Source organism: Notothenia rossii, assembly GCF_949606895.1.
Source record: "Notothenia rossii genome assembly, chromosome: 1".
NCBI classification, from domain to species: domain Eukaryota; kingdom Metazoa; phylum Chordata; class Actinopteri; order Perciformes; family Nototheniidae; genus Notothenia; species Notothenia rossii.
In genome coordinates, this window is record NC_136912.1 from 1492974 (window position 1) to 1515521 (window position 22548).

A 22548-nucleotide genomic window follows, 5' to 3' on the forward strand; every position below is an offset into this window, starting at 1 on the left:
GACACAAGCTGTCAGATGGAGTCTGTTCACAGGTGGGTAACGTCAAAGTGTAATGTGATTTCGAAACGTTTATAATTCCTCATAGATGGAAGGCGCTGTACAAAATAAACTATTATTATTATTATTAGAGATATGGTACTAGTAACTGGTAGTTTCTGGATGAATATGCTGTGTTGTTATCGATTTCAGAATTAACTACCGAGTGATGAGGCTAGATAGCTATTATGTGGCTAACCCCTAGCTACGTTTTACCTCATGTCACGGTTAGCCACAAGATAGCTTTTGAAGCCAGTTCGGTAACTAGCTAGCTGGTGCTAGCTAACTGAATAACGTTGATAACTAGCCAGCTACTGGCAAGCCTTTGACATTTTGAACTGAAACCAAGTGATGTTGTGGCATTTCATATCATTGTAGTTCTATGAAACGTTCTTAACAAGTTTGCTATTTGGCGTTAGCTAGTATGCTAGTGGTGGCTAAGGCTAGCAGAATTTCTGTGTGTAGCATCAGAAAGGCGAACCTTAACGTTACATGTAAACTTTAATGTATGTTTAACATAAAAACTTTAATTTATGTTTGAATATGACTTGTTTCAATTATAGGAAGGCCATGTCGTCAACCACAAAGAGGAAGGGTGACATCAGGAGCTTCATCCTCACAAAGAAGCAGGTTAGTGATGTGAGGGAGCATGAGGGTCCAAGTGCAGACAGCCTCTGCCACTCGAAGCTTGAGGCTAGAGCGGGAAGGTTAGTTAGCTAGTTCAGCTGGTCCTCGTGGTATTGTAGCCCAGTGCTATATTTTCCTTTTATTTTCTTTATGTTACAAAAAAGCTGGCTAACTATTAAGGTGGCATAGCAGAGGTTGCTTATTTAAAGGAGTAAAGCATTTCGGTAATGCAAAATATGCATTAGGTAGGTAATTTCATTGATGCAGAGAGAAACCTTTTATTTGAAATATTTTATTTGACTGTAATTTCATTTAATATTTACATAGTAAACACTTTCTACTTTTATATAAAAGGGGGATATTTGTGATTTCATTGCATTTACTATAAGAGTAATGAAAGGTATTTTAAATTTGCTTAATTTAGGTTAAAATAAGGGATACACTACTACACTACAAAACTTAACATAAAATCGTATAGATTACCACAGTTTGTGTGGTCAGTTAAAAGAACTTAGGAAGTGTCCCAGTTAACAATTTAGTTAATTACATTGCTACAGTATTTCTATTTTCAGGATTTCCACTTTTTGTCACAGCCCAGTAAATGTGATCTTATATTTCAATATACCACCACAAGTAGTGATATTTTAAACGAAGCTACAGTGCAGTAACATTAGGGCTAATGTATTTTGTTAATGGCCTACTTTTTGTGTAAAATAGGCTACAGATCAGAAAAGAGCAGGAGAGAGCGAGCCCGAGGCAGAATCTGCCAATGCAGAGAGCCAGTTCATTGAGATGGAGGTGGAAAAGATCTGCGTAGCTGGTCAGTATGTTTTTGTTGTTGTGTTATGGTCCAGTTGTGTTCACTCCTTACGTTTGAGAAACTCCACTGCCGTTGGTGTGTGAATGGGTAAATGAGAAGCCATTGTAAAGTGATTTGGGTACTGTTAAATGCAAATAAAGTGCTATAAGTGTGACATTGACCATCAGGGTTATTATTATTATTATTATTATTGCTACCTATAGTATCTTATTTTATTTTATTTTTCTCCTACACAACAAAAAAATACCCCAACAGAGACCTTGGAGTGCCTTGATCCAGAGCCAGAGCCTGAGCCAGAGCCAGAAAGTGTCAATGATGACTGTGCAGAGAGACAGTCTGAGACAGAAGTGGAAGATTGTGCAGCTACAGCTGGTCCTCATGGTATGTTTTTTGGTGGGTGGGGGGTTCCATTCAAGTGTTAGCTCCTTACGTTTGAAAAAAAGCTACCACAATTGGTGTGAATGTGTGTGAGAATGGCTTAATGAGAGGCCATTGTAAAGTGTGTTGGGTACCGTTAGTTGCAAATGAAGTCCCATATGTGCAGTCCATTTACCATTTGGATCAAATACATATATCAGCACAGAATTAGTGACATTTTATCAAAGCCACAGTACAGTAAATGCCATGTATGATTTGAATCAATGTAGATCAATCAATGTATCAATGAATCAATGTAGTTAATCAATGTATCAATGAAGTTAAATACATCTTGGGGCTTATCAGGGTAGTTATTATAGAGTAACTTTCCCTCCTTATTTTATCTTTTTCCAGACATTTCCAAACACAGAGGGGATGGGCCGACACAACCATCGCTGGAGAGCTTTCCCAAGACGATGCAAGGTTGTGCAAGGAGAAGTTTCCATGCTGACTGGTACAAAATGCATAACTGGGTGGAATACTCACAGTCAAAAGACGCAGCATATTGCTTTGCTTGTAGACACTTTTCTTTACCTAATGCCTCTAGGACTGTGTTTACCTCTATGAATGGTTATTCTAACTGGAAGAAAGCTACATTTAAGGACAGTGGATTTTGTTCACATGCTAAATCAGAGAGCCATGTTAATGCTATGTTTGCATGGACAGAGAATAAGAAAATGCTAGACAGAAACTCATCAATGTTAGGAATGATGGAAGAGGAGTCAAGTAAAAAAGTAATCGAAAACCAGAAATATATACGCACACTTGGTGAAGTCCTGTTGTTAACTGCCACTCAAAACATTTCCCAGCGTGGTCACCGGGAATCATCCGAGGCGGACAATAGAGGAAATTTCCTAGAATTGTTGGATCTCCTGAGCAAGCATGATCCGTTTTTAAAAAAACGAATGGAAAATCAAGCAAAAAATGCAAAATACACAAGTAGCCTGATACAAAATGAAATACTGCAGTGTTTAGCAGATATGGTTAAAGAGGAGATTATCAAAGAGGTTAAAGAGAGTGCACAATTTTCTGTTCTTGTTGATGAAACAAAAGATGTAAAGAAAATGGAGCAGATGTCTTTTGTTCTTCGGTACTATTATAATGGTGTAGTTCAGGAGAGTTTTCTAGAGTTTCAAGAGGCAGATAAACTGGATGCTGCCAGTTTAACAGAGAAGATCATTGGCTGTTTAGAGAAGTATGGGCTGGAATATAAAAAAAACCTAGTTGGGCAAGGCTATGATGGTGCTTCAACTATGAGTGGGAAGCATGCTGGTGTCCAAGCCAGAATAAGAGAAGTAGCCAAGCATGCATTCTACGTTCATTGCAGTGCCCACTGCTTAAACCTAGTGATGGTAGACAGTGTGAAATCTGTTCCTGATGCAAGAAATTTATTTTCATTATTAGAGCGACTGTATATTTTTATGTCAGGATCTTATGTCCATCCTAAATGGTTGGATGTGCAGAGAGAGATGTATGATGGTCAAGTAAGGGAACTCTCACGTCTCAGCGAGACTCGATGGGCCAGCAGACATACAGCTTGTCGCAATGTCATGGATAGGTTGCCTGCTGTAATGCAAGTACTGGAAGATATTTCAGAGGAGGACAATCCGGACAGAGCGGTTGAAGCAAGAGGTCTACTAGTTCAGATCGATCTAAATTTTATTGGATGTCTTGTACTATTTAGAAAGGTACTAAAGGACACACACTTTTTGTCAGAGATGCTTCAGTCAACACAGATTGACCTTACTAAAGCTGTAGAGTTAATTGCGACCCTCAGACAGAATCTGGAAGACTATCGCAGTGAGACATACTTTGATGAGCTGTGGAATGAGGTACTAGCCACCTGTAAAAAGTCTGACATTTCAACGACTCACACCTTTAAAAGGGCAAGGCAAATAACACAAAGACTTCAAGGTAGTGTTATCATGTCAACATTAGGACAACACACAGAATCGGACAGTAAGAGGTCTTTTATCACCAAGGTATTTTATCCCATCATTGATTGTATGGTTGGTGAAATGAGAAGACGATTCTCTAGCGTAAACTGTGACATCATGCAGGGTGTCCAGGCCCTAAATCCATCCAGCAGCAGCTTTTTAAATGAGGAGGCAGTTTTTCTATTAGCAAATGCATATGGGTCAAATGTAGAGGATCTGAAACATGAACTGCACCAGACTAGAAGGTTGTTAGATCGACAAGCAACACATGGAAAAAGTCCGTCCAGTTTAATAGAATTTGTTAATTTTTTGGAACCATACAAGGAGGTATTCTTTGAGATGTTCAGGTTATGTAAAATAGCTGTGGTATTGCCTGTTACCAGTGCAGCATGTGAGAGGAGTTTTTCAGCTCTTAAACTGATCAAGAATCACCTGCGTTCTACCATGACTGAGAACAGACTAGCAAGTATAGCAATTCTCAGTATTGAGTCTAAACGTGCGAAAGATTTAAATTTGGATGAGTTTGTGAAGAGATTTGCTGCACAGCATAGCAATCGTCGCATACAGCTTCTGTAGCAATCAGATGATATATGTAACGGAGTCAAAAAACATTCTAATCTGCTTTGTATTTTTTTGGTTGCATTTACAATGTGAAATTTCATCAATAACTGATAATGTAAATACTTGTATATATTTTGTGACTTTAACACACACAGAAATTGTTCTCACAAACCTGTCTAACCTATTCTGTACACATGCACTCACAAAACACTTTGGCAGGCAGGCCTTTGAGGGAGGGCTTTGCTTCTAGGATAATGCTGGAATTTTGTAAAGTGCTGGGAAGTCCTCAAATTTCTAAATCATTCCTATGGCTTGATTTTGCTTTCAAAGTGCCTCAGATTGATTAGATTGAATTAACAATGTTCAACATTTTTGACCCGGGGGATATGCCCCGGATACCCCCCCAGAAGGCTTGCTTGGGATGAGCAACATTTCTGCTGCTACAATAATCCCAAGGGAAACACTGTTTTAATGTACTAAAAAGTGGAATGCTCATGTATGTAGACCAAATATTGAATTTATCACACTTGGGTGTTGACAAAACTGTTGTATATGGGTGCATTTAAAGTACAAAGTAAGGTGGGCTTCCTAAAAAAATTGCCACCCTACAATATATGCCTGCCACCCCTCTGCCACCCCATGTATAAATCTCTAGAATCGCAACTGGAAAAACCTACCAGTTTCCCCCACTGTCTCTGCCACCTCCCTCCATGCCTGGTTCCTCTGGCTTGTATCCCGGTAAATAGTTCTGGTCGTAAAGAACTGGGTGATTTGCTACCGTAATATCTCGTTTGGAATATGTATATACAGTTACAGAAGCAGCTGACAACCAACACACTTGTGTCTTTTGAAACGATTATGCCATTTAAATCTTTTGTCACAAACATTGCAGCTATATTCTTCCTCTCCTGTGTGGACCCTCATGTGTGCCTTTAAATTTCCACTATTTGAAAAAGCTTTCTTACAGACTGTACAGCTGTGTGGTTTCTCTCCTGTGTGGACTCTCATGTGTGCCTTTAAATTTCCATTCATTGAAAAAGCTTTCTTACAGACTGAGCAGCTGTGTGGTTTCTCTCCTGTGTGGACTCTCATGTGTTTCTTTAAATTTCCACTCTGTGAAAAAGCTTTCTTACAGACTGAGCAGCTGAATGGTTTCTTTTCAGCACTAGGTTGTGAATCACTGACAGATTCATGTCTATTTTTCAGTGAGTTTGAGACTGATGCAGGTTCTCTGGTCTCTTTCCAATCAGCACTGTCTTCAGTGTCAGGTTCAGAAGAGTCTCCAGTGTCAGGTTCAGAAGAGTCTCCAGGTTCAGGTTCAGAAGAGTCTCCAGGTTCAAGTTCAGAAGGGTCTCCAGTGTCGTCCTCAGTCTTTGGTTGTAAACTGCTCTCTGTATCTGAGTTCCTGGCTGGTTCTGGTCCTCGACAGTCATCTCCATCAGCTTCTGTTTCCAGGTGTTCAGTTTGTCTTTGATGAGGCTGAGAGGACTGAGGTTTCTCTTTATCATCTTCACTCTTCACAGGGTCAGGAGTGAAAGTGGACTTGGTGATATCAGCCTCCTCCACCTCCTCATTGACCCTGAGTTCCTCCTGTTCCTGCTTAATGTGTGGGGGGGACTCTGGGTCCTCCGGGTCCAGACTGGTGCTCCACTCCTGCTGGTCAGGGAGAAGCTCTTCTTTAACCACCACCAGCTGCTGGACGTCTGCAGGAAACAGGAAACACACAGTCAGAACAAACTGTTAAGTGTTAGCATTTAAAAATCTAATCACCATTACAATGGGAGACATTTTTCAGCCCTAATTAATGCCTTTGTTTTTATATTTTCACATTATCTTTCTTTGTCCCACTTAATGTGTATTTGTGTTGTCTCAATTCATCTTATGTAGCCCAGCCCCTTTGAGAATGAAAAAGGTTTTTTTTCTTCTGGCGTAGCACTAGCTGCAATAAACAAGGAATTGTATTTGGGATCGTTCACAGATACACTACGCCTACAGTATAGAATTAAAATACTCTGTTACAAATTAAAATCCTGCATTCAAAGCTTATTTAAGTAAAAGTATGCAAGTATCATCAGAACATTTGACAGCACCTTCTTATGTAACTGTAATGATGGTGCAGTAAAATGTTCCCTGTCAGTGTTTAATTTATGATGTTTCTCGATTCTTTCGTATGTTGCATTTTACTGCTGTACATGTTCAAAGTTGCGCTTGTATAAATGATTATAGATGAGGGAAACTGCTAAATATTAAAATATTTGTGTTTTTTATTTACAGTACCAGTCAAAAGTTTAGACACCTTCTCATTCAATGGTTTGTGTTTATTTTAATTTGTTTCTACTTTGTAGATTAATACTGAAGACATCAAAACTATGAAAGAACACATATGGAATTATCTAGTCAACAAAAAAAGTGTTAAAAATCAAGAATATGATTCTTGGCTTCTCTCAATCAGCTTCATGAGGTAGACCCCTGGAATGGTTTTCAATTAACACGTGCGCCTTGTCAAGAGTCAATGACTTGCCTTCATAATGTGTTTGAGACCATCAGTTGTGTTGTACAGAGGTAGAGTTAGTGCACAAAGGAAAGCCCTATTTGACTGCTGTTGTAATCCATATCATGGCAAGAAGGACTCAACCCAGTAAAGAGGAACGACCGACCGTCCATCATCACTTTAAGAAATGAAAGCCAGTCGATCCGGAAAATGTCAAGAACTTTGAATGTATCCTCAAGTGCAATCGCAAAAACCATCGAATGCTATGATGAGACTGGCTCTCATGAGGACCCCCCTGGAAATGAAGAGCAAGAGTTACCTCTGCTCAGAGGATCAATACATCAGAGTTACCAGCCTCAGAAACCACAAATAAAAGCACCTCAGATTAGAGCCCACATAGATGATCACAGAGCTCAAGGAGCAGACAATCTTAAAGGTCCCATGACATGGCCATTTCTACTGATCATAATTCCATTGTTGAGGTCTACTAGAATAGATTCACATTGTTCAATGTTCCAAACTCACGTTGGTTTCTCATACAGCATCTCTGTATAGTATGTGTATTCACTCTCTGTCCTACACGCCTTGTTGGAGCTCCTGCGCCCCCCTCCTTATGAGCCCACTGTGCTCTGATTGGTCAGCTCGCCCACTCTGTTTTGATGACTCCACCACCGTTACAGCTGAATATCAGTGTTTATGTTTTACAATGGCGTTTGTTAGCAACCAGAAAATGACACCAGTAAGGACAAACAGATGAGAATGCTGCGTGGGGTCTGGATGCCATGTTGAGGGGACGTTGAGGGCCTCGCTGCTCCGCCCTTTGAGGCTCAAGGAGCAGACAGTGTGAGCTGGATTACTGGTGTCGTTCCCTGGTTGCTGCGTGGGGTCTGCGAGACAGCACCGCGGCTGAGAAAATATAAGGTTGTGTGTGTGTGTGTGTGTGTGTGTGTGTGTGTGTGTGTGTGTGTGGATTTGTCCATTTGGACTTCGTTACGTCAGTATTAGAGAGGTCCCGATCCGATCACGTGATCGGGGATCGGAGCCGATCACGTGATTTTCAAAAGATCGGAATCGAGAGAAAAAAATCGGAGATCGGGATTTTTTTTAAAATATTTTGTATTCAATGTTACAAAACAAAAATGACCATGTTCAAGTCTTAAAGTCATCCTGAGGCCTTAGTTTTGGTTTCAAATTACACAACATCATGTATGTGTTGCTTCTTTGGGGCTTGTTTTCATAGACCTGCTTATTTCTCTCAAATCTGGCTACAGAGTGGGCGCAGTGTCTAATTGTAGCAGTCAGCTAACGAGTACTGATAAGCTTTATTTTGTTGTGATCCAATGCTGCACAACTGAACTGATCCAATGCTGCTGTGAAAGAAAGAAGCTATATCCATGTTGGATAGAATATCCAATTTAAATAAAAAAATAACCTTTAGGGACAACTTGAATGCTTTTTTATTTTTTTTCTCTTAATGCATTGCATAAAGATCGGATCGGGAAAAATCGGTATCGGCAAATTGTCAAAATCAAATGATCGGAATCGGATCTGGAGCAAAAAAAGGTGATCGGGACATCCCTAGTCAGTATGCCCCGGAAGGAAAAAATGGAAAAAGAAAAATCTCCAACGAGGCGTTCTGGGGCAGCATAGAAGTTACGTGCTCCCCTCCAGTCCTCCAGACCTCCTTTCGTATGCCGGATTGCTTGTGTGAGTAAACGGCTGTACTTCAACAAATGATCGTTATCAAGTACTGGTTTTTGCGTGTTTTATTTGATGTAGCGGGTCTCTCCATGATTCACTACCACAGAGTAGAGGGTGGTTCGTAACAATAAACACATCTTTTCTGTGTTAGAGTTTTACTCGCTACAGGGTGTACTTTGAGGGTTTGTGACTCTGCAGACCGTTTGCAGAAAAAGATACATAACACACAAGGGGGCGGGTAATAACCGGAAAAGCATGACATGGGACCTTTAACATGCACTGTTCAGAGGAGACTGTGTGAATTAGGCCTTCATGGTCCAATTGCTGCAAATATCCACTACTGAGGATGAACAAGAAGAAGAAGAGAATAGTTTGGGCCAAGAAACACAAGGATTGGACATTAGGCCAGTGGAAATCTGTACTTTGGTCTGATGGGTCCAAATTAGAGATTATTGGTTCCAACCTCCGTGTCTTTGTGAGAAGGTGAGCGGATGGTTTCTGCATGAGTGGTTCCCACCGTGAAGCATGGAGGAGGAGGTGAGATGGTGGTGGGGGGGGGGGGCTTTTCTGGTGTCACTGTTGGTGATTTATTCAGAATCCAAGGCACCCTTAACCAGCATGGCTACCACAGCATTCTGCAGTAGCAGCAAAATATAAATCATATTCTGGATTTTTTAACACTTCTTTGTTTACTAGATAATTCTAGTTAATTTGTTATTTTATAGTTTTGATGTCTTCAGTATAAATCTACAAAGCAGAACCAATTTAAATAAAAAACTTCGAATGAGAAGATGTGTCCAAACTTTTGACTGGGTCTAATACTAGTGTATATCTCTCTCAAAATATATATTCTGTGTGTGTGTGTGTGTATATATATATATATATATATATATATATATATATATATATATATATATATACACATATACAGAATATATTATAAATACATGTTGGCATTAATTGATTGATGAGATTTTACATTAATTTATATTAACGTTTTAATTACTTAATGACCTTTGTACTAGTTCCCCTATTCTTTATCAAGTAACATTTTAGATGTGTTTAATTTATTATTGAACATATTTATTGATTGATTTCTTTATGAATTATTCTCGCGCCATTTCAATTAATCCAACCTATTTGTTTTTATTTATTTATTTTATTTGTACTTTTACTTACCTGCAGCAAGTGCTGATAAAGGGTCTAAAGTGTTATTAATGTGATAATAAAGTGCTACTGAAGAGTGTAAAGTGTTAATTAAGGGTAAAGGGAACAGACCTGCTCTGTGGATCCGAAGCTGAGGCTGTAAAACAGCGTCCAGTAGTTTCTGGAGTCTCTTGTTCTCCTCTTTGGAAAGAGACAGCTCCTCCTCGAGCTCTGCTATCGTTTGTTCAAACAGAGCAAATATCTCTTCAGCAGTGAGTAGCTTCTTCTTCAACGACAGCAGCATTTGGACTTTACTCATGTTTACTAGATCACCTTTTCCTGCAGACTCCGTTAAACACACCGTTTCTTTCTCCGTCAAACTCTCAATCTGACTAGCGTTGCTAACGTGTTTCCAGCTAGCATGCTAAGCTAGCTCCTATAGTCCGAGGTAAACAGTCCAGAAAAAAGAGCACAGAGTCCATTCAGAGGTTTATCCAGACACAGAGATGATGGATCAGTAGAGCTGGAGCTCACACACACTTTCTCAGGAACACAGAGAGAGAGAACCGTAGCGACGAGACGCCACCTCGATCCAGGTTAGAAAGAGCTGGGAACTTCACTTCCGGTGCGGTTTGAGGACGTCAAAATAAAAGCGGGAAGGATTTCTTCTTTTTGGTTTTAATAACGATTGGCATCCGGACGTTGTCTTAACACCTACCACTGGATCAATAATAAAACTACTCTTTCAAAACAAAACTATTATAACTAACAGAAAAAGACTCATAAAGGAAAAAGTGAAAACAAATAAACATCATTAAGCTAAACAGGTCGCAGTGCACAAATCAAATATCTGTATAGTGTTAGAAATTAAAATCAATATGGATATGGCGTAATTTGAATTAAATACACTATTTAATTTAAATCAGTTTTATTCTGAAAAACCCGGAAGTTCACACTAACTAACTATTAACACTTTTATTCTGAACATTCTTCATTTCCGGTTAGCATTAGCATGTGGCGAAATGCTACGTTTTCAAACAGTGAATCGAAGGTGAAATGACATGTGATGTTGTACACTAAACACACTGGGATTAGCACTCATTTATTTACGCTGAATAACGTTTATCAGGGAATGTTTAAATAGTGGGGCAAAGTCCCTCCCCTTCCGGGAGCCTCCATGGGACCTCGGAAGCGGAAAATTATACATTGAAGTCAATGGAGAGAGAAAAGTTATCTTTTGATCCCGTTTGAATTGTGCCACGAATGACACATATGATGTTTGTCAATCTTAAACAATCATTTCCATGTAAAAAAAAGTCACAGTTTGTAGTAAAATTGTTAAAATATAAGACTATGAATAATACGCAACTAGAAAGACTACAAATCCCAAATCGCATTCTGGGTCGCGTAAGTGATGTCATAGGCGATAATGCTCCAAGACTGGTTGTTGCGACTCGCAATTAAAGCAAAGAAGAAGAAGAACATCTCATAACTGATTTATTCCCTCCAATAAATATAAGAGATTGCTCCAATAAATTCACTTTTACAAGATGCCTGTGTGCTTTGTACCAGGTTGTAAACACAAAAGTGATCATACCACTTGCTCGTTCTATCGCTTCCCGTCTGGTGAAAGGACCAGGACCAGGACCAAACATATCAGGTAATATACATGTTTTGCATGGAACATAGTCAAGTTAGCTACCTAGCTAGTAGCGAGCACGTTAGTTAGCATTACATTACATTACTTAGCTTTGTCATTTGTATTAGCCTTAACATTAAGTAAACCAAAATGTTAAACAGTAAGAGTAGTCATGATGGTAAGTATTTTGTGAAACATTTGAAGAGTAGCCTATCGCCCCCTCCACCATGTGCTAAGAGGGCGGGAGGTAGGCTAACGCCACATTAGCATCGGGGATCTTTTCTACTTCATGCTATCTGCACAAATGGTTAACATTGAACATTAAAAGATCAGGCAGTTCAGGGAGAGTCGAAGGAAGGAAGGAAGGAAGGAAGGCAGGCAGCTTTGCATCAGTGGCGTTTTCTCCCGGAGGCCAAGGGAAGCCAGGCTTCCCCTGTTTTTTCTGATTGTAGTTATAATTTAAATAAATAAATAAAAACACTTTGTTTTGTTTCGGTAATTCTCCTTTACTGTGTGTTCCTGCCGGACCGTCTCTCCGTCTCTCTCCCATTCTCATTGAGTATTTTACAAAGAGTGAAACAGCGCCCCTCTAGATGTTATGGTGAAACAGTAGATTGCATTCAGTGTTGCGAGAGGAGGCCAGCCAAATCTGGCTTCCCTTGGTGAAAAAAAATGGAGGGATTGACCAATCAGATGAGGCCCACTTCATGCCCCTGCCAATCTGTGATTGGTCAGGGCCATGCCAAGGGAAGCAGGCCGCCTCCGGCTTCCCCTGGAGGCTGGCGATTTGATTGGATTGTGAGGCAAAATCCCTTTCCTCACAATCCAATCAAATCGCATCGACATCAGTTTTACTACGTAGTACTGTAACTGTCATCACCGCCGTTAGAAATGATCAAGCAAATGAAGCATGATGGAGGGAGGAGATTTGGCATACTTAATTAAGCATAACTTCACTAAACTTCCGCTACAGCAGCAACTCAAAATTAAAGCAGATGAAACTCCATACAAAATGACATCATTGAGAGCATAGCTCCTTGTATCCAGGATGAGACTGATAAAGAAATAAAGATTTGTCCTTTCATTGCTGTACAAGTGGATGACACATCAGACATCTCCAATAAGTGCCAACTCACTATCATAATCAGATACGTGAATGAAAAAGGCAGTGTGTGTGAACGTTTCCTCTGCTTTTTTGATGTCGGCTTAGAAAGAGACGCAAAAGCTGTAACATCAGTTGTCATGAGAGCCATCGGGAACTACAGTCCAACAAATTGATTTGTCAGACCTATGACGGAGCTCATGTCTGCATGAGCGGACAGCACGGTGGCGTTCAGGCTTTAGTGAAAGCACACTGCCCCAATGCGCTATTCATCCACTGTTATGCTAAGGCACAAACAACATTCAAGCAGCCAAACTGTTTTTTGCCAATCTCGATGCCTTCCACAATTTTTTCTCACGTTCATGTAAGAGATCAGCACTACTGTCTGAAGTTGATCGAGCTGTGCGTGTACCAGGGGGTTCTGCTGTGAGGTGGAACTTTAAAATGAAATCACTCATCTGGTTACGTTATTGACCACCCCCCTCCCCCCCCCCTCCAAAAAAATTGGCTTCCCCTAAATTTTTCCCCACGCCACGCTACTGCTTTGCATGACATTCTTCTGGACATGTTTCATTGTGATGATAGTGAGAGTGAGTCAATCTGTTTGTTGGAAAGACAGTAGTTGAGTGATTACTGAGAGAAAATTATTAAAAGAGATAATTATTCAGTGTTGTTACTTTAAAGTGTTGTTACTGACCTTTTTCTCTTTTATTTTCTTTACCTCACCTGTAACTGCTGAGACCCTGAGGAACATGCACACTGACCTGCTATGGCAACCTGATTTCCACTGTACGCAATAGTATTTGGTTATGGTATATTATTTATATACATCAAAGGCACAATGCACCCCCCAGAGACACACATGTATTGAGTGTGATATTTTGCATTGGTCATGTGAAATCATCTTTACATACTAGAAAACTGTAGGAGCGGCAACTTGTTTTGAAATTGAATTTTTAATATCCGATAATAAAGTTGATCTGTTTTCTTTATTCTTCTCTCTCCCCAGCTCCATCCATCACCGTTCTGTTCCTGCAGGTCCTGCTTGCTAATCAATGCTCATATGTTTTTACACAATTACAAATAAAGTCAATGTATTGTATGACATGAAGTTTTGCTTCATTCTGAGTCAATAATAAATTCATTTTGCCTTCAATTGCAAAATTATTGTGGACTGCACTGACATCCATGTAGCAGATCTATGTTACAGCGAAAGATGGAATCACTAAGAAGCACGCAGTATAATAATAATTACATGCAACAATGAAATAACTGCTCAGCATCTCCACCACAATCCCAATCTGCTGTGTCCTGTTTCCCTCCCCTCTGCATAACACCCCATCACACATACGAAACACAACGCAGAGTCCGAGGGTGTTCAGAGTATGTTTATTTAAATGTCCTCCTCTCTACTGGCCAACACAGGGAGCATATGCTGGGTGTAGAATTGTTCCAGGAGGAGGAGATTTCCATGCCATGCAGGGTCTTTGGGGATGGGGATGATGATCGCCTCCTTTGTGGTCCACAGTAGCAGAGACTCCGGTCTGTGATGTGCAGCTGTTATATAATATACAATACATTTTTGAAAAACATTTGATCAACAAAAAAGGATTTGGTCAGGATCTATAGTCAGTGTGTAGTTTATTAATGAATCAATGCTCTCTACATTAGGAAAACACATACCAGTGTACCAGAGGGAGTCACACACAGCTGTGCCTAGATAACCAAACAAATTGACAACAGGGATGCAAACTCATCAGGTATGAAAAAGGTGACAAGGATCCGAGCCCCCTGACCCCACAGAATATCGGCTTTAAAATGAGGAATAACAGAGGATTTTAGCAGAACAACTAAAGCAGTTAATAATAACAGAAACGCCAAAGAGTCACATCTAATAGAAATATATAAAAGCATTTATTTTAATTGTGTAGCATGCAGTTTATAATTTTGGCAGCACTGTTGAGCATTTTGAAAATGTATTTTCATGCCTCTGTGCAAGGCTTAGTCTTTCTATCTTCATAGCCACATGGTGTAAAGTAACTAAGTTCATAAACTCAACAAGTACTATACTTGGGCACAATTTTGAGATACTTGTACTTTATTTAAGTATTTCAATGTTTTGCTACTTTGTTCTTCTACTCCACTACAGTTCAGAGGTACATGCTGTACTTCTACTCCACTCCGTGTATTTAATACCTTTAGTTACTTCACAGATCTGGATTAATTAAGTGAAATATAATCAAGTGTTAAATCAGACTTTAGTTCCACCTGGAGTAAATCCAAAAGCTACCCTGCAGTATACAAAGTCATTCAAACTAGCTGCACCTTTACCAGCCTTGATAACACTTTAATGATCAATCATTATAAAACATATCATATCTATTATTCTGAAATGGACCAATCTGCAAAATGACTACTTTTACTGTCGCTACTTTCACTATATTTTGATAATAATACTTTTCTACTTTTACTTGAGGAACATTTTGAATGCAGGACTTTTACTGTAACAGAATATTCCTACACTCTGGTACTTATACTTTTACTCAAGTACAAGATCTGAGTACTTCTACTTTTACTCAAGTAGCCTACATGATCTGAGTAGGCTACTTCTACTTTTACTCAAGTAGCCTACACGATCTGAGTAGGCTACATCTACTTTTACTCAAGTACAAGAACTGAGTACTTCTACTTTTAATCAAGGGCAAGATATATACTTATACCACCTCTGTTTATAGCCTATGAAAAAAACGATTAGAAAACAAAGGCTAAAGCTAACGTTAGCAGATAGTGACAATGTATGCTAGTTAGCTAGCTCAACGATAATATTGCGATGGGAAAAAAAGACTTTTCAGTGCACATCACGCTCTGCCGCTCCGACAGGGAGCTCTACTGTGAACACCTGAACGGCCCGTTCTAACAGCTGTTCACCAGCGGTCCAGTCTGTGCCACAGTGACTCCGGACGCACAGTTAATATTAACGAACGCACCGTAGGTAATGTAGCTGCTGAAGCTAGACCATCATCGCCGAGCAGCAGAGCCTTATTATACATCCATGAGCAGAGCCGACAGGCAGGAAGACTCGAGCACACAGCTCGCACTTCATTATAATATATAAAAAAAGCTCGCGGCCACACATTAATCCGGGTCCCAGACCCCCTCCCATACCCCAAAATATTTTTATTGCAGATCTACATGAATCACACAAACGACCTATTTTGGATTCAAAACGGAGAATTTCGCCGAAAGGTGACAAGTTTGCATCCCTGGACAAGATAACCCAAATCCTTGAATCTACACACAGCAAATAAACTCAAATGACACAACGAGATGTAAAAAGGAGATCACACATATAGTCGATATAAAACTGGCCGCTTCAATCTGAAGAGCAACTAAAACAAAACACGGGAGTGTATCTTGTTCTTGTGAACACTAATGTTATCCACAGCATACACAGACACCACAAAGTTCTTAAGGAGAAAACTAGTTGCAAAAACAAAACACGTTAGTGTACCTTGTTAGCTAGCTGACATTAACATTAAACATTGCACTCATATTACTCACTGAAAGTTTGAACCTTGTAAAGCCGGTCCCGCATGCTGGCCAGAACCGCTCCCTTTCGTGTATGTACAGCTCTCAACATGCCCAGACTTGTAGTGATTTTCACCTCGTTTTATACTTTTTCGCCTCATTCTGAAAGAAACAGGAGAAATTTACTAACGTGACAGCCATCTTTGTGATGGTGACGCGTATTGTGCGAGACCAGAGACCTGTAGTTCACTGAGCGGTTTCACACAAAAAAAATTGTGACTTCACAGTTTTACGACACATTTTTATTTTTTTGACTTGCAAAATGTTCTTTTAATTTGACAAACATCATATGTGTCATTCGTGGCACAATTCAAATGGGATCGAAAGATGACTTTTCTCTCTCCATCGACGTCAATGTATAATTTTCCGCTTCCGAGGTCCCATGGGTCGGAAGTAGATGGGCGGGACTTCGCCTCTCTATAACACAACATCAATTTTTGCAGCTGTCAGAAGGAGGGTATGTATGTTGAAAAGATGTTCTCTTGTTTCAATGTTTTTCAATCTGCAGTTTTGTTTCTATTTGAATGATCTTGTATTCAGTGTTTTTGAGGTCCCAGATGCTTCTAATGGTACGTATTACACAACATCAAGCACATGTAGGTGTCAAAATGGTATGTATTGCATGTGTTCTTGCATGTGTTCTTGTTCTCAAGTTATCCCAGTTCTGCAATTACATTGTTCCTAGTTAGCTAAGTGTCCTACAAGTATACTGTATATGTTTTGCCATGATCAGAGTAATAAAATGTTTTTCTTTTGCAGGTACTTGTCAGTCATCTGATTTGTCATTAACATCGACACGTTGATGCTGATGATTCCTGAACTGCTCCAAGTTCAGCGGTATGTTCTCACCTACAGGTTCAGCCAGGATCACTTGGAGCTCCTATTTAATTCCATCAGAGCGTCAGGTAGGGTTGATGTTCTTTTAATTCCAATACATTCTGAAAATGACATGAGTAATGTATGTATTGTGTGCCTATTTTCCATGCAAGGTGGCTGGAATAACAATCCATCTGCACGCCAGTTCCAGGCCATCTTCTGCCGTCTGATGGTTCGGTGTGGTGTTTCACCTAGTGAGGCAATGTGGCAGCCCAAGATCACACTGTGTCCGTGTCTGCGGTAGAGATGTCCTCTGCTGAAACTGCTGGTGTGCTCTTGGTGGTGCCCAGCAAACAATGTGGGCTTCGTAAATAATTGGACAGCCTTCTGGGGAAAACCTGGTCTGATTAAGAGAGACGGCATTCATCCTAATTTGGAAGGTGCAGATCTCATTTCGGCAAACATTTCAGGGCTTTGTGGACTTAATCCATGACAAACTGGAGTTGAGACCAGGAGGCAGAGTCGCAGTCTTACACGCTTCTCTGCGCTCTCTCCTAGGCAGTCATCCATAGGAATCCCGAACCCAATAAAATATCCAATATTAACGGTGTGTGTGTCTGCCCAAGGACAATTTAAGGTAAAACCTAATAGAGGTGTCATACATAATAACCTAATAAAAGTAAATGTAACAACTACTACAGTGCAACAAAACAGGAAGATTAAATGTGGTCTCTTAAACATAACATCTCTAGCATCTAAAGCAATATTGATAAATGATTTAATATCAGATTATAATATTGATATATGCTGTCTCACTGAAACTTGGTTGAGACATGAAGAATATGTCAGCATAAATGAGGCCACTCCACCCAGCCATATCAATACTCATATTGCCCGAGGCACGGGCCGAGGAGGTGGAGTTGCAGCAATCTTTGACTCAAGTTTACTTATCAATACTAAACAAAAATTAAATTATACCTCCTTTGAAAGCCTCGTTTTTAGTCTTACGCATCCGACCTGGAAAACTTTGCAGCCAATCTTATTTGTTACAGTGTACCGTGCACCAGGTCCTTATTCAGAATTCTTATCCGAATTCTCTGAGTTTTTATCAACTTTGGTTCTTAAAACAGATAAAGTAATTATCGTAGGTGACTTTAATATTCATGTTGACGATGATAAAAATAGCCTTACTGTTGCATTTAACTCTATATTAGATTATGTTGGTTTCTGTCAGAGTGTAAATAAACCAACCCACTGCTATAATCACACTCTCGACCTTGTTCTGACTTATGGTATTGAAATTGAGCAACTATTAGTCGAACCGCATAATCCTGCTTTATCCGACCATTTCTTAGTAACTTTTGAAGTGCTGTTACTAGACTACAAAGCATTAGCCAAAAGCTCCTGCAGCAGAAACCTATCTGTTAGGGCTATAGCCAAATTTAAGGAAGAGATTCCACCAATACTTAACTCGATAGCATGTCTGCATGTAGGGGAGGAAACTTATACAAAATGTACACCACCCCAAATTGATCATGTTGTTGATAGTGCTACAGATGCGCTGCGAATACAATTAGACTCTGTTGCTCCTTTGAAAAAGAAGAAAATAAAACAACATAGATTAGCTCCATGGCATAATGCCCAAACCCGCAAAATAAAGCAAAAGTCGAGACAACTTGAAAGGATATGGCGTTCCACTAAACTGAAGAATCTCGTTTCATTTGGCATATTACTCTCAATGAATATAAGAAAGCACTGCGTAAAGCGAGAGCAGCCTACTACTCTTCATGAATAGATGAGAATAAGAATAATGCAAGATTTATTTTCAGCACTGTAGCCAGGCTGACAGAGAGCCACAGCTCGACTGAGCCTTCTATTCCCATAGCACTCAGTAGTAATGATTTTATGTGCTTTTTTAACGATAAAATTGTTACTCTTAGAAACAAAATCAATGACCTCTTGCCTTTGACCAGTATAGTGTTATCAACAGCTCCCGGAAACGTAAGTTCTAATATTACACTAGATAGTAAACTAGAATGCTTTTGAGCCATAAACCTTGAACAATTAAATTAAATGATTCTCTCTTCTAAACCATCAACGTGTATCTTAGACCCGATTCCAACTAAGCTGTTAAAAGAAGTTTTTCCATTAATTAGCACTTCTTTATTAAATATTATGAATATGTCTTTATTATCAGGCTATGTTCCAAAATCATTCAAAGTAGCAGTGATAAAACCGCTTCTTAAAAAGCACAACCTCGATCCAGAGGTTTTAGCCAACTATAGACCTATTTCTAATCTTCCGTTCCTCTCAAAGATTCTTGAGAAAGCAGTCGCAAAACAGCTGTGTGATTACTTAAAAAACTATGATTTATTTGAAGATTTTCAGTCTGGCTTTAGAACACAACATAGCACAGAGACAGCTCTGGTTAAAGTCACAAATGACATTCTAATAGCCTCAGACAAGGGACTTGTCTCTATTCTTGTTTTGCTCGATCTCAGTGCTGCATTTGATACTATCGACCTTGATATCCTATTGCTAAGACTAGAGCACTTAGTTGGCATACAGGGAACTGCTTTAGGCTGGTTTAGGTCCTATCTATCTGAACGCTCTGTTTGTACGTGTCAACGATGAATCTTCCATGCAAACCAAAGTTAGCCATGGAGTGCCACAGGGCTCAGTGCTTGGACCTATTTTGTTCACACTATATATGCTTCCGTTAGGCAATATTATAAGGAATCACTCTGTACATTTTCATTGTTATGCAGATGATACTCAACTATATTTATCAATCAAGCCTGATGAAATTAATCATCTAAATAAAATTCAAGACTGCCTCAAGGACTTAAAAACGTGGATGACCTTACATTTTTTTATGTTAAACACGACCAAAACTGAAGTTATTGTACTTGGCCCAAAGAATCTACTAAACAAATTATCTAAAGATATATTAACTATGGATGGCATTAATTTGGCCTCCAGTGAGACTGTAAGGAATCTTGGTGTTATATTTGATCAGGATTTATCCTTTAACACCCACATAAAATCAATTTCAAGGACCGCCTACTTCCATCTACGTAACATTGCAAAAATCAGGCATATCTTGCCTCAAAACGATGCAGAGAAACTAGTCCATGCATTTGTTACTTCAAGGCTGGATTATTGTAACTCCTTATTATCAGGGTGTACCAAGAAGTCAGTCAAGTCGCTTCAGCTGATTCAAAATGCTGCAGCTCGTGTACTAACCAGAGTTAGGAAAAGGGACCACATTACTCCTGTTCTGGCTGCCTTACACTGGCTCCCTATAGAACACAGGATAGAATTTAAAATTCTTCTTCTGGCCTACAAAGCCCTTAATGGGCAAGCGCCATCTTACCTTAAAGAACTCATTATACCCTATTGTCCTACTAGGGCATTGCCTTCCAAGAATGCAGGATTGTTGGTTGTTCCTAGAGTCTCTAAAAGTACAATGGGAGCCAGAGCCTTTTCTTATCAAGCTCCACTTTTGTGGAATCAGCTTCCAGTTTGCAATCTAATACTCTTCACTATGAATCCAGAACAATACAACTGCAGGAGTATGGATAAAGCGAGACGTTTGCATGCATTTTGAGCCGGTTTGGGCAGAATCCAGCAGAGTGGATCGTGCTGTTCATCCTATGTAATCTATATGTAAAGAAAACAGTCTAAATATTTAACATAAAGCTGTGAAAGTCTCAATAATTGGCAGCACAAATGTAAGGTTTAATTGGAATAAAGGGATACATATTGAGATAGGAAGTTCTTATATCTTAAGAGAAGAGATTGAATATAAAAAAAATACAAACTCTTTTGGCTCCTTCCTGTCTTTCTACTGGGTCTTTCTTGGCTTTGTACTGGCTATCTTCTAGCTCTATCCCTGATCATTTTCAGAACCTGAAGGCTCTATACGTACTATCTTCTGGTTCTCCTCTGGATCCATCCACTATCTCTTGTCTCTGTCCAGTGAATTACACTTGTGTTACTGGAGCAGGTAAAGCATACAACAGATACTTTCAGCATTATCGGAGCACGAAGTGGAAGCTTGGATGAAACACAGCGGACTTCTAAACAATGAACACCTGCAACTTGGAAGAAATAAAGTTGGGTTTTATGCGTTCTAATATCACAATGCAAACCCATGATGCAATGACAGTAATTCAGAATAATTGAGTCATTGAATGCTCATTTCAGTAGATTTAATCAAACAAAACATTAAAATATTGGATATGGCCTCAAGACTGTAACCACATCACACTCTGTTGAAATAGTCAATTACTAGCCATATCTTACACATTGCTGTTTTGAATCATTAATGTGTGGATGACAGTTGAACTGGATGATGTAACATTTATGCCATCTGCTGGAAAGAAGACGTATCGCTCTGTTGGCTTCATTTAGACAACAAAAACAGAGTGAATCTCTCATTTCATCAACAATCTTTGAGTACAGACACCGTCCTGCAGAGAGCACACAGCCCAACAGCACGTCTTTGGTCTAGCATCACTTTACAAAACGTTTGCATTAAGACACTAAGACTAGCTGGTCCCTTGTATAGGTCAGTCCACCTTAAATGAGCAGTGGGTGATCAGCAGGTGAAAGGCAGGACACGGGAACTTGGTCCTGAGGAGATGTAACGATTATTAAACAAGAAATAGTTGAGTCAAGGGGTCAAAGAAATGAACATTTGTGATTATTACTGAATCGGTTGCAGGTTGGTGAAATCAGGCTTAGGGAGTAACATATTACATGTAACGGCATTAGGTCATCAGGACACAAAATAGACAAATGTATTCCCTTACGGCCCGGCCCGTCTACACTACAGGCATAAAAAAATCTTGAAGCTGGGCTTGTCTGAACCTTGGCGATTTTTTGCGAGCAACGCGACCAACAACCAATCACATGAATCTCCCGCCCCCGACATACAAAGCAATAGCAATGTTAAAACAAAGTAAACTGGATATAAACTCTTCAAACAGGCGAAAAACCTACCAGTTTCCCCCACTGTCTCTGCCACCTCCCTCCATGCCTGGTTCCTCCGGTTTGTATCCCGGTAAATAGTTCTGGTCGTAAAGAACTGGGTGATTTGCTACCGTAATATCTCGTTTGGAATATGAGGAAATTAACTGCGGTCTGGCTCTCCCAGCTTGCACGCGGTTTGATTGGCTAGCGCTTGCACTGGCGGGATTTGCATAAACAGGATATGATTGGCTGATGCCAAGCATCGAGCCTCAAATGTTGAACATTGTTCAACTTTTGATGCCGATAGATGCTCGTGAGGCTTGCAAAGCCATGCCATGCTCCCCACAATGCAGTTCGGCGAAGATTAAAAATCTTCTACGTCACTCCATTCAAGTGAATGGGCGAAGCGTTGAAAGCATTTTTCGATGCCTGTAGTGTAGACGGGCCGTTACAGTTACAGAAGCAGTTGACCAACACACTCGTGTCTTTTGAAACGATTATGCCATTTAAACGTTTTGCCACAAACATTGCATCTCTATTCTTCCTCTCCTGTGTGGACTCTCATGTGTTCCTTTAAATGATCACTCCGTGAAAAAGTTTTTTTACAGACTGAGCAGCTGAAAGGTTTCTCTCCTGTGTGGACTATCATGTGTCGTTTTAAATCTCTTTTCATTGCAAAAGCTTTCTTAC

General features: G+C 39.8%; 2 protein-coding genes across 3 annotated transcripts in view; one reads left to right on the forward strand and one right to left on the reverse strand.

Moving 5' to 3' along the window:
* LOC307045125 (zinc finger MYM-type protein 1-like) lies at positions 1 to 4232 on the forward strand (the record flags this gene model as incomplete). The annotated part of the gene is made up of 6 exons (XM_079690660.1): positions 1 to 32; positions 600 to 666; positions 1381 to 1483; positions 1739 to 1864; positions 2255 to 3279; positions 4221 to 4232. Exons 1-6 carry the CDS (start codon positions 16 to 18, stop codon positions 4230 to 4232), a joined length of 1350 nt encoding a protein of 449 aa, XP_079546786.1. The 5' UTR covers positions 1 to 15.
* LOC307025007 (uncharacterized protein) overlaps positions 3762 to 22548 on the reverse strand; it is a 25193-nt gene continuing 6406 nt past the window's right edge. The window contains exons 1-2 of one of the 2 annotated variants that reach the window (XM_079659584.1): positions 9869 to 10070; positions 3762 to 6101 (exon numbers count right to left, since the gene is read on the reverse strand). In XM_079659584.1, coding sequence (XP_079515710.1) covers positions 5209 to 6101; positions 9869 to 10055 — 1080 coding nt within the window. In that variant the 5' untranslated portion in view covers positions 10056 to 10070 and the 3' untranslated portion in view covers positions 3762 to 5208. Of the gene's footprint in view, positions 6102 to 9868; positions 10071 to 22548 lie in introns of those variants that run through there. The other variant, XM_079659583.1, reaches the window with a different exon arrangement.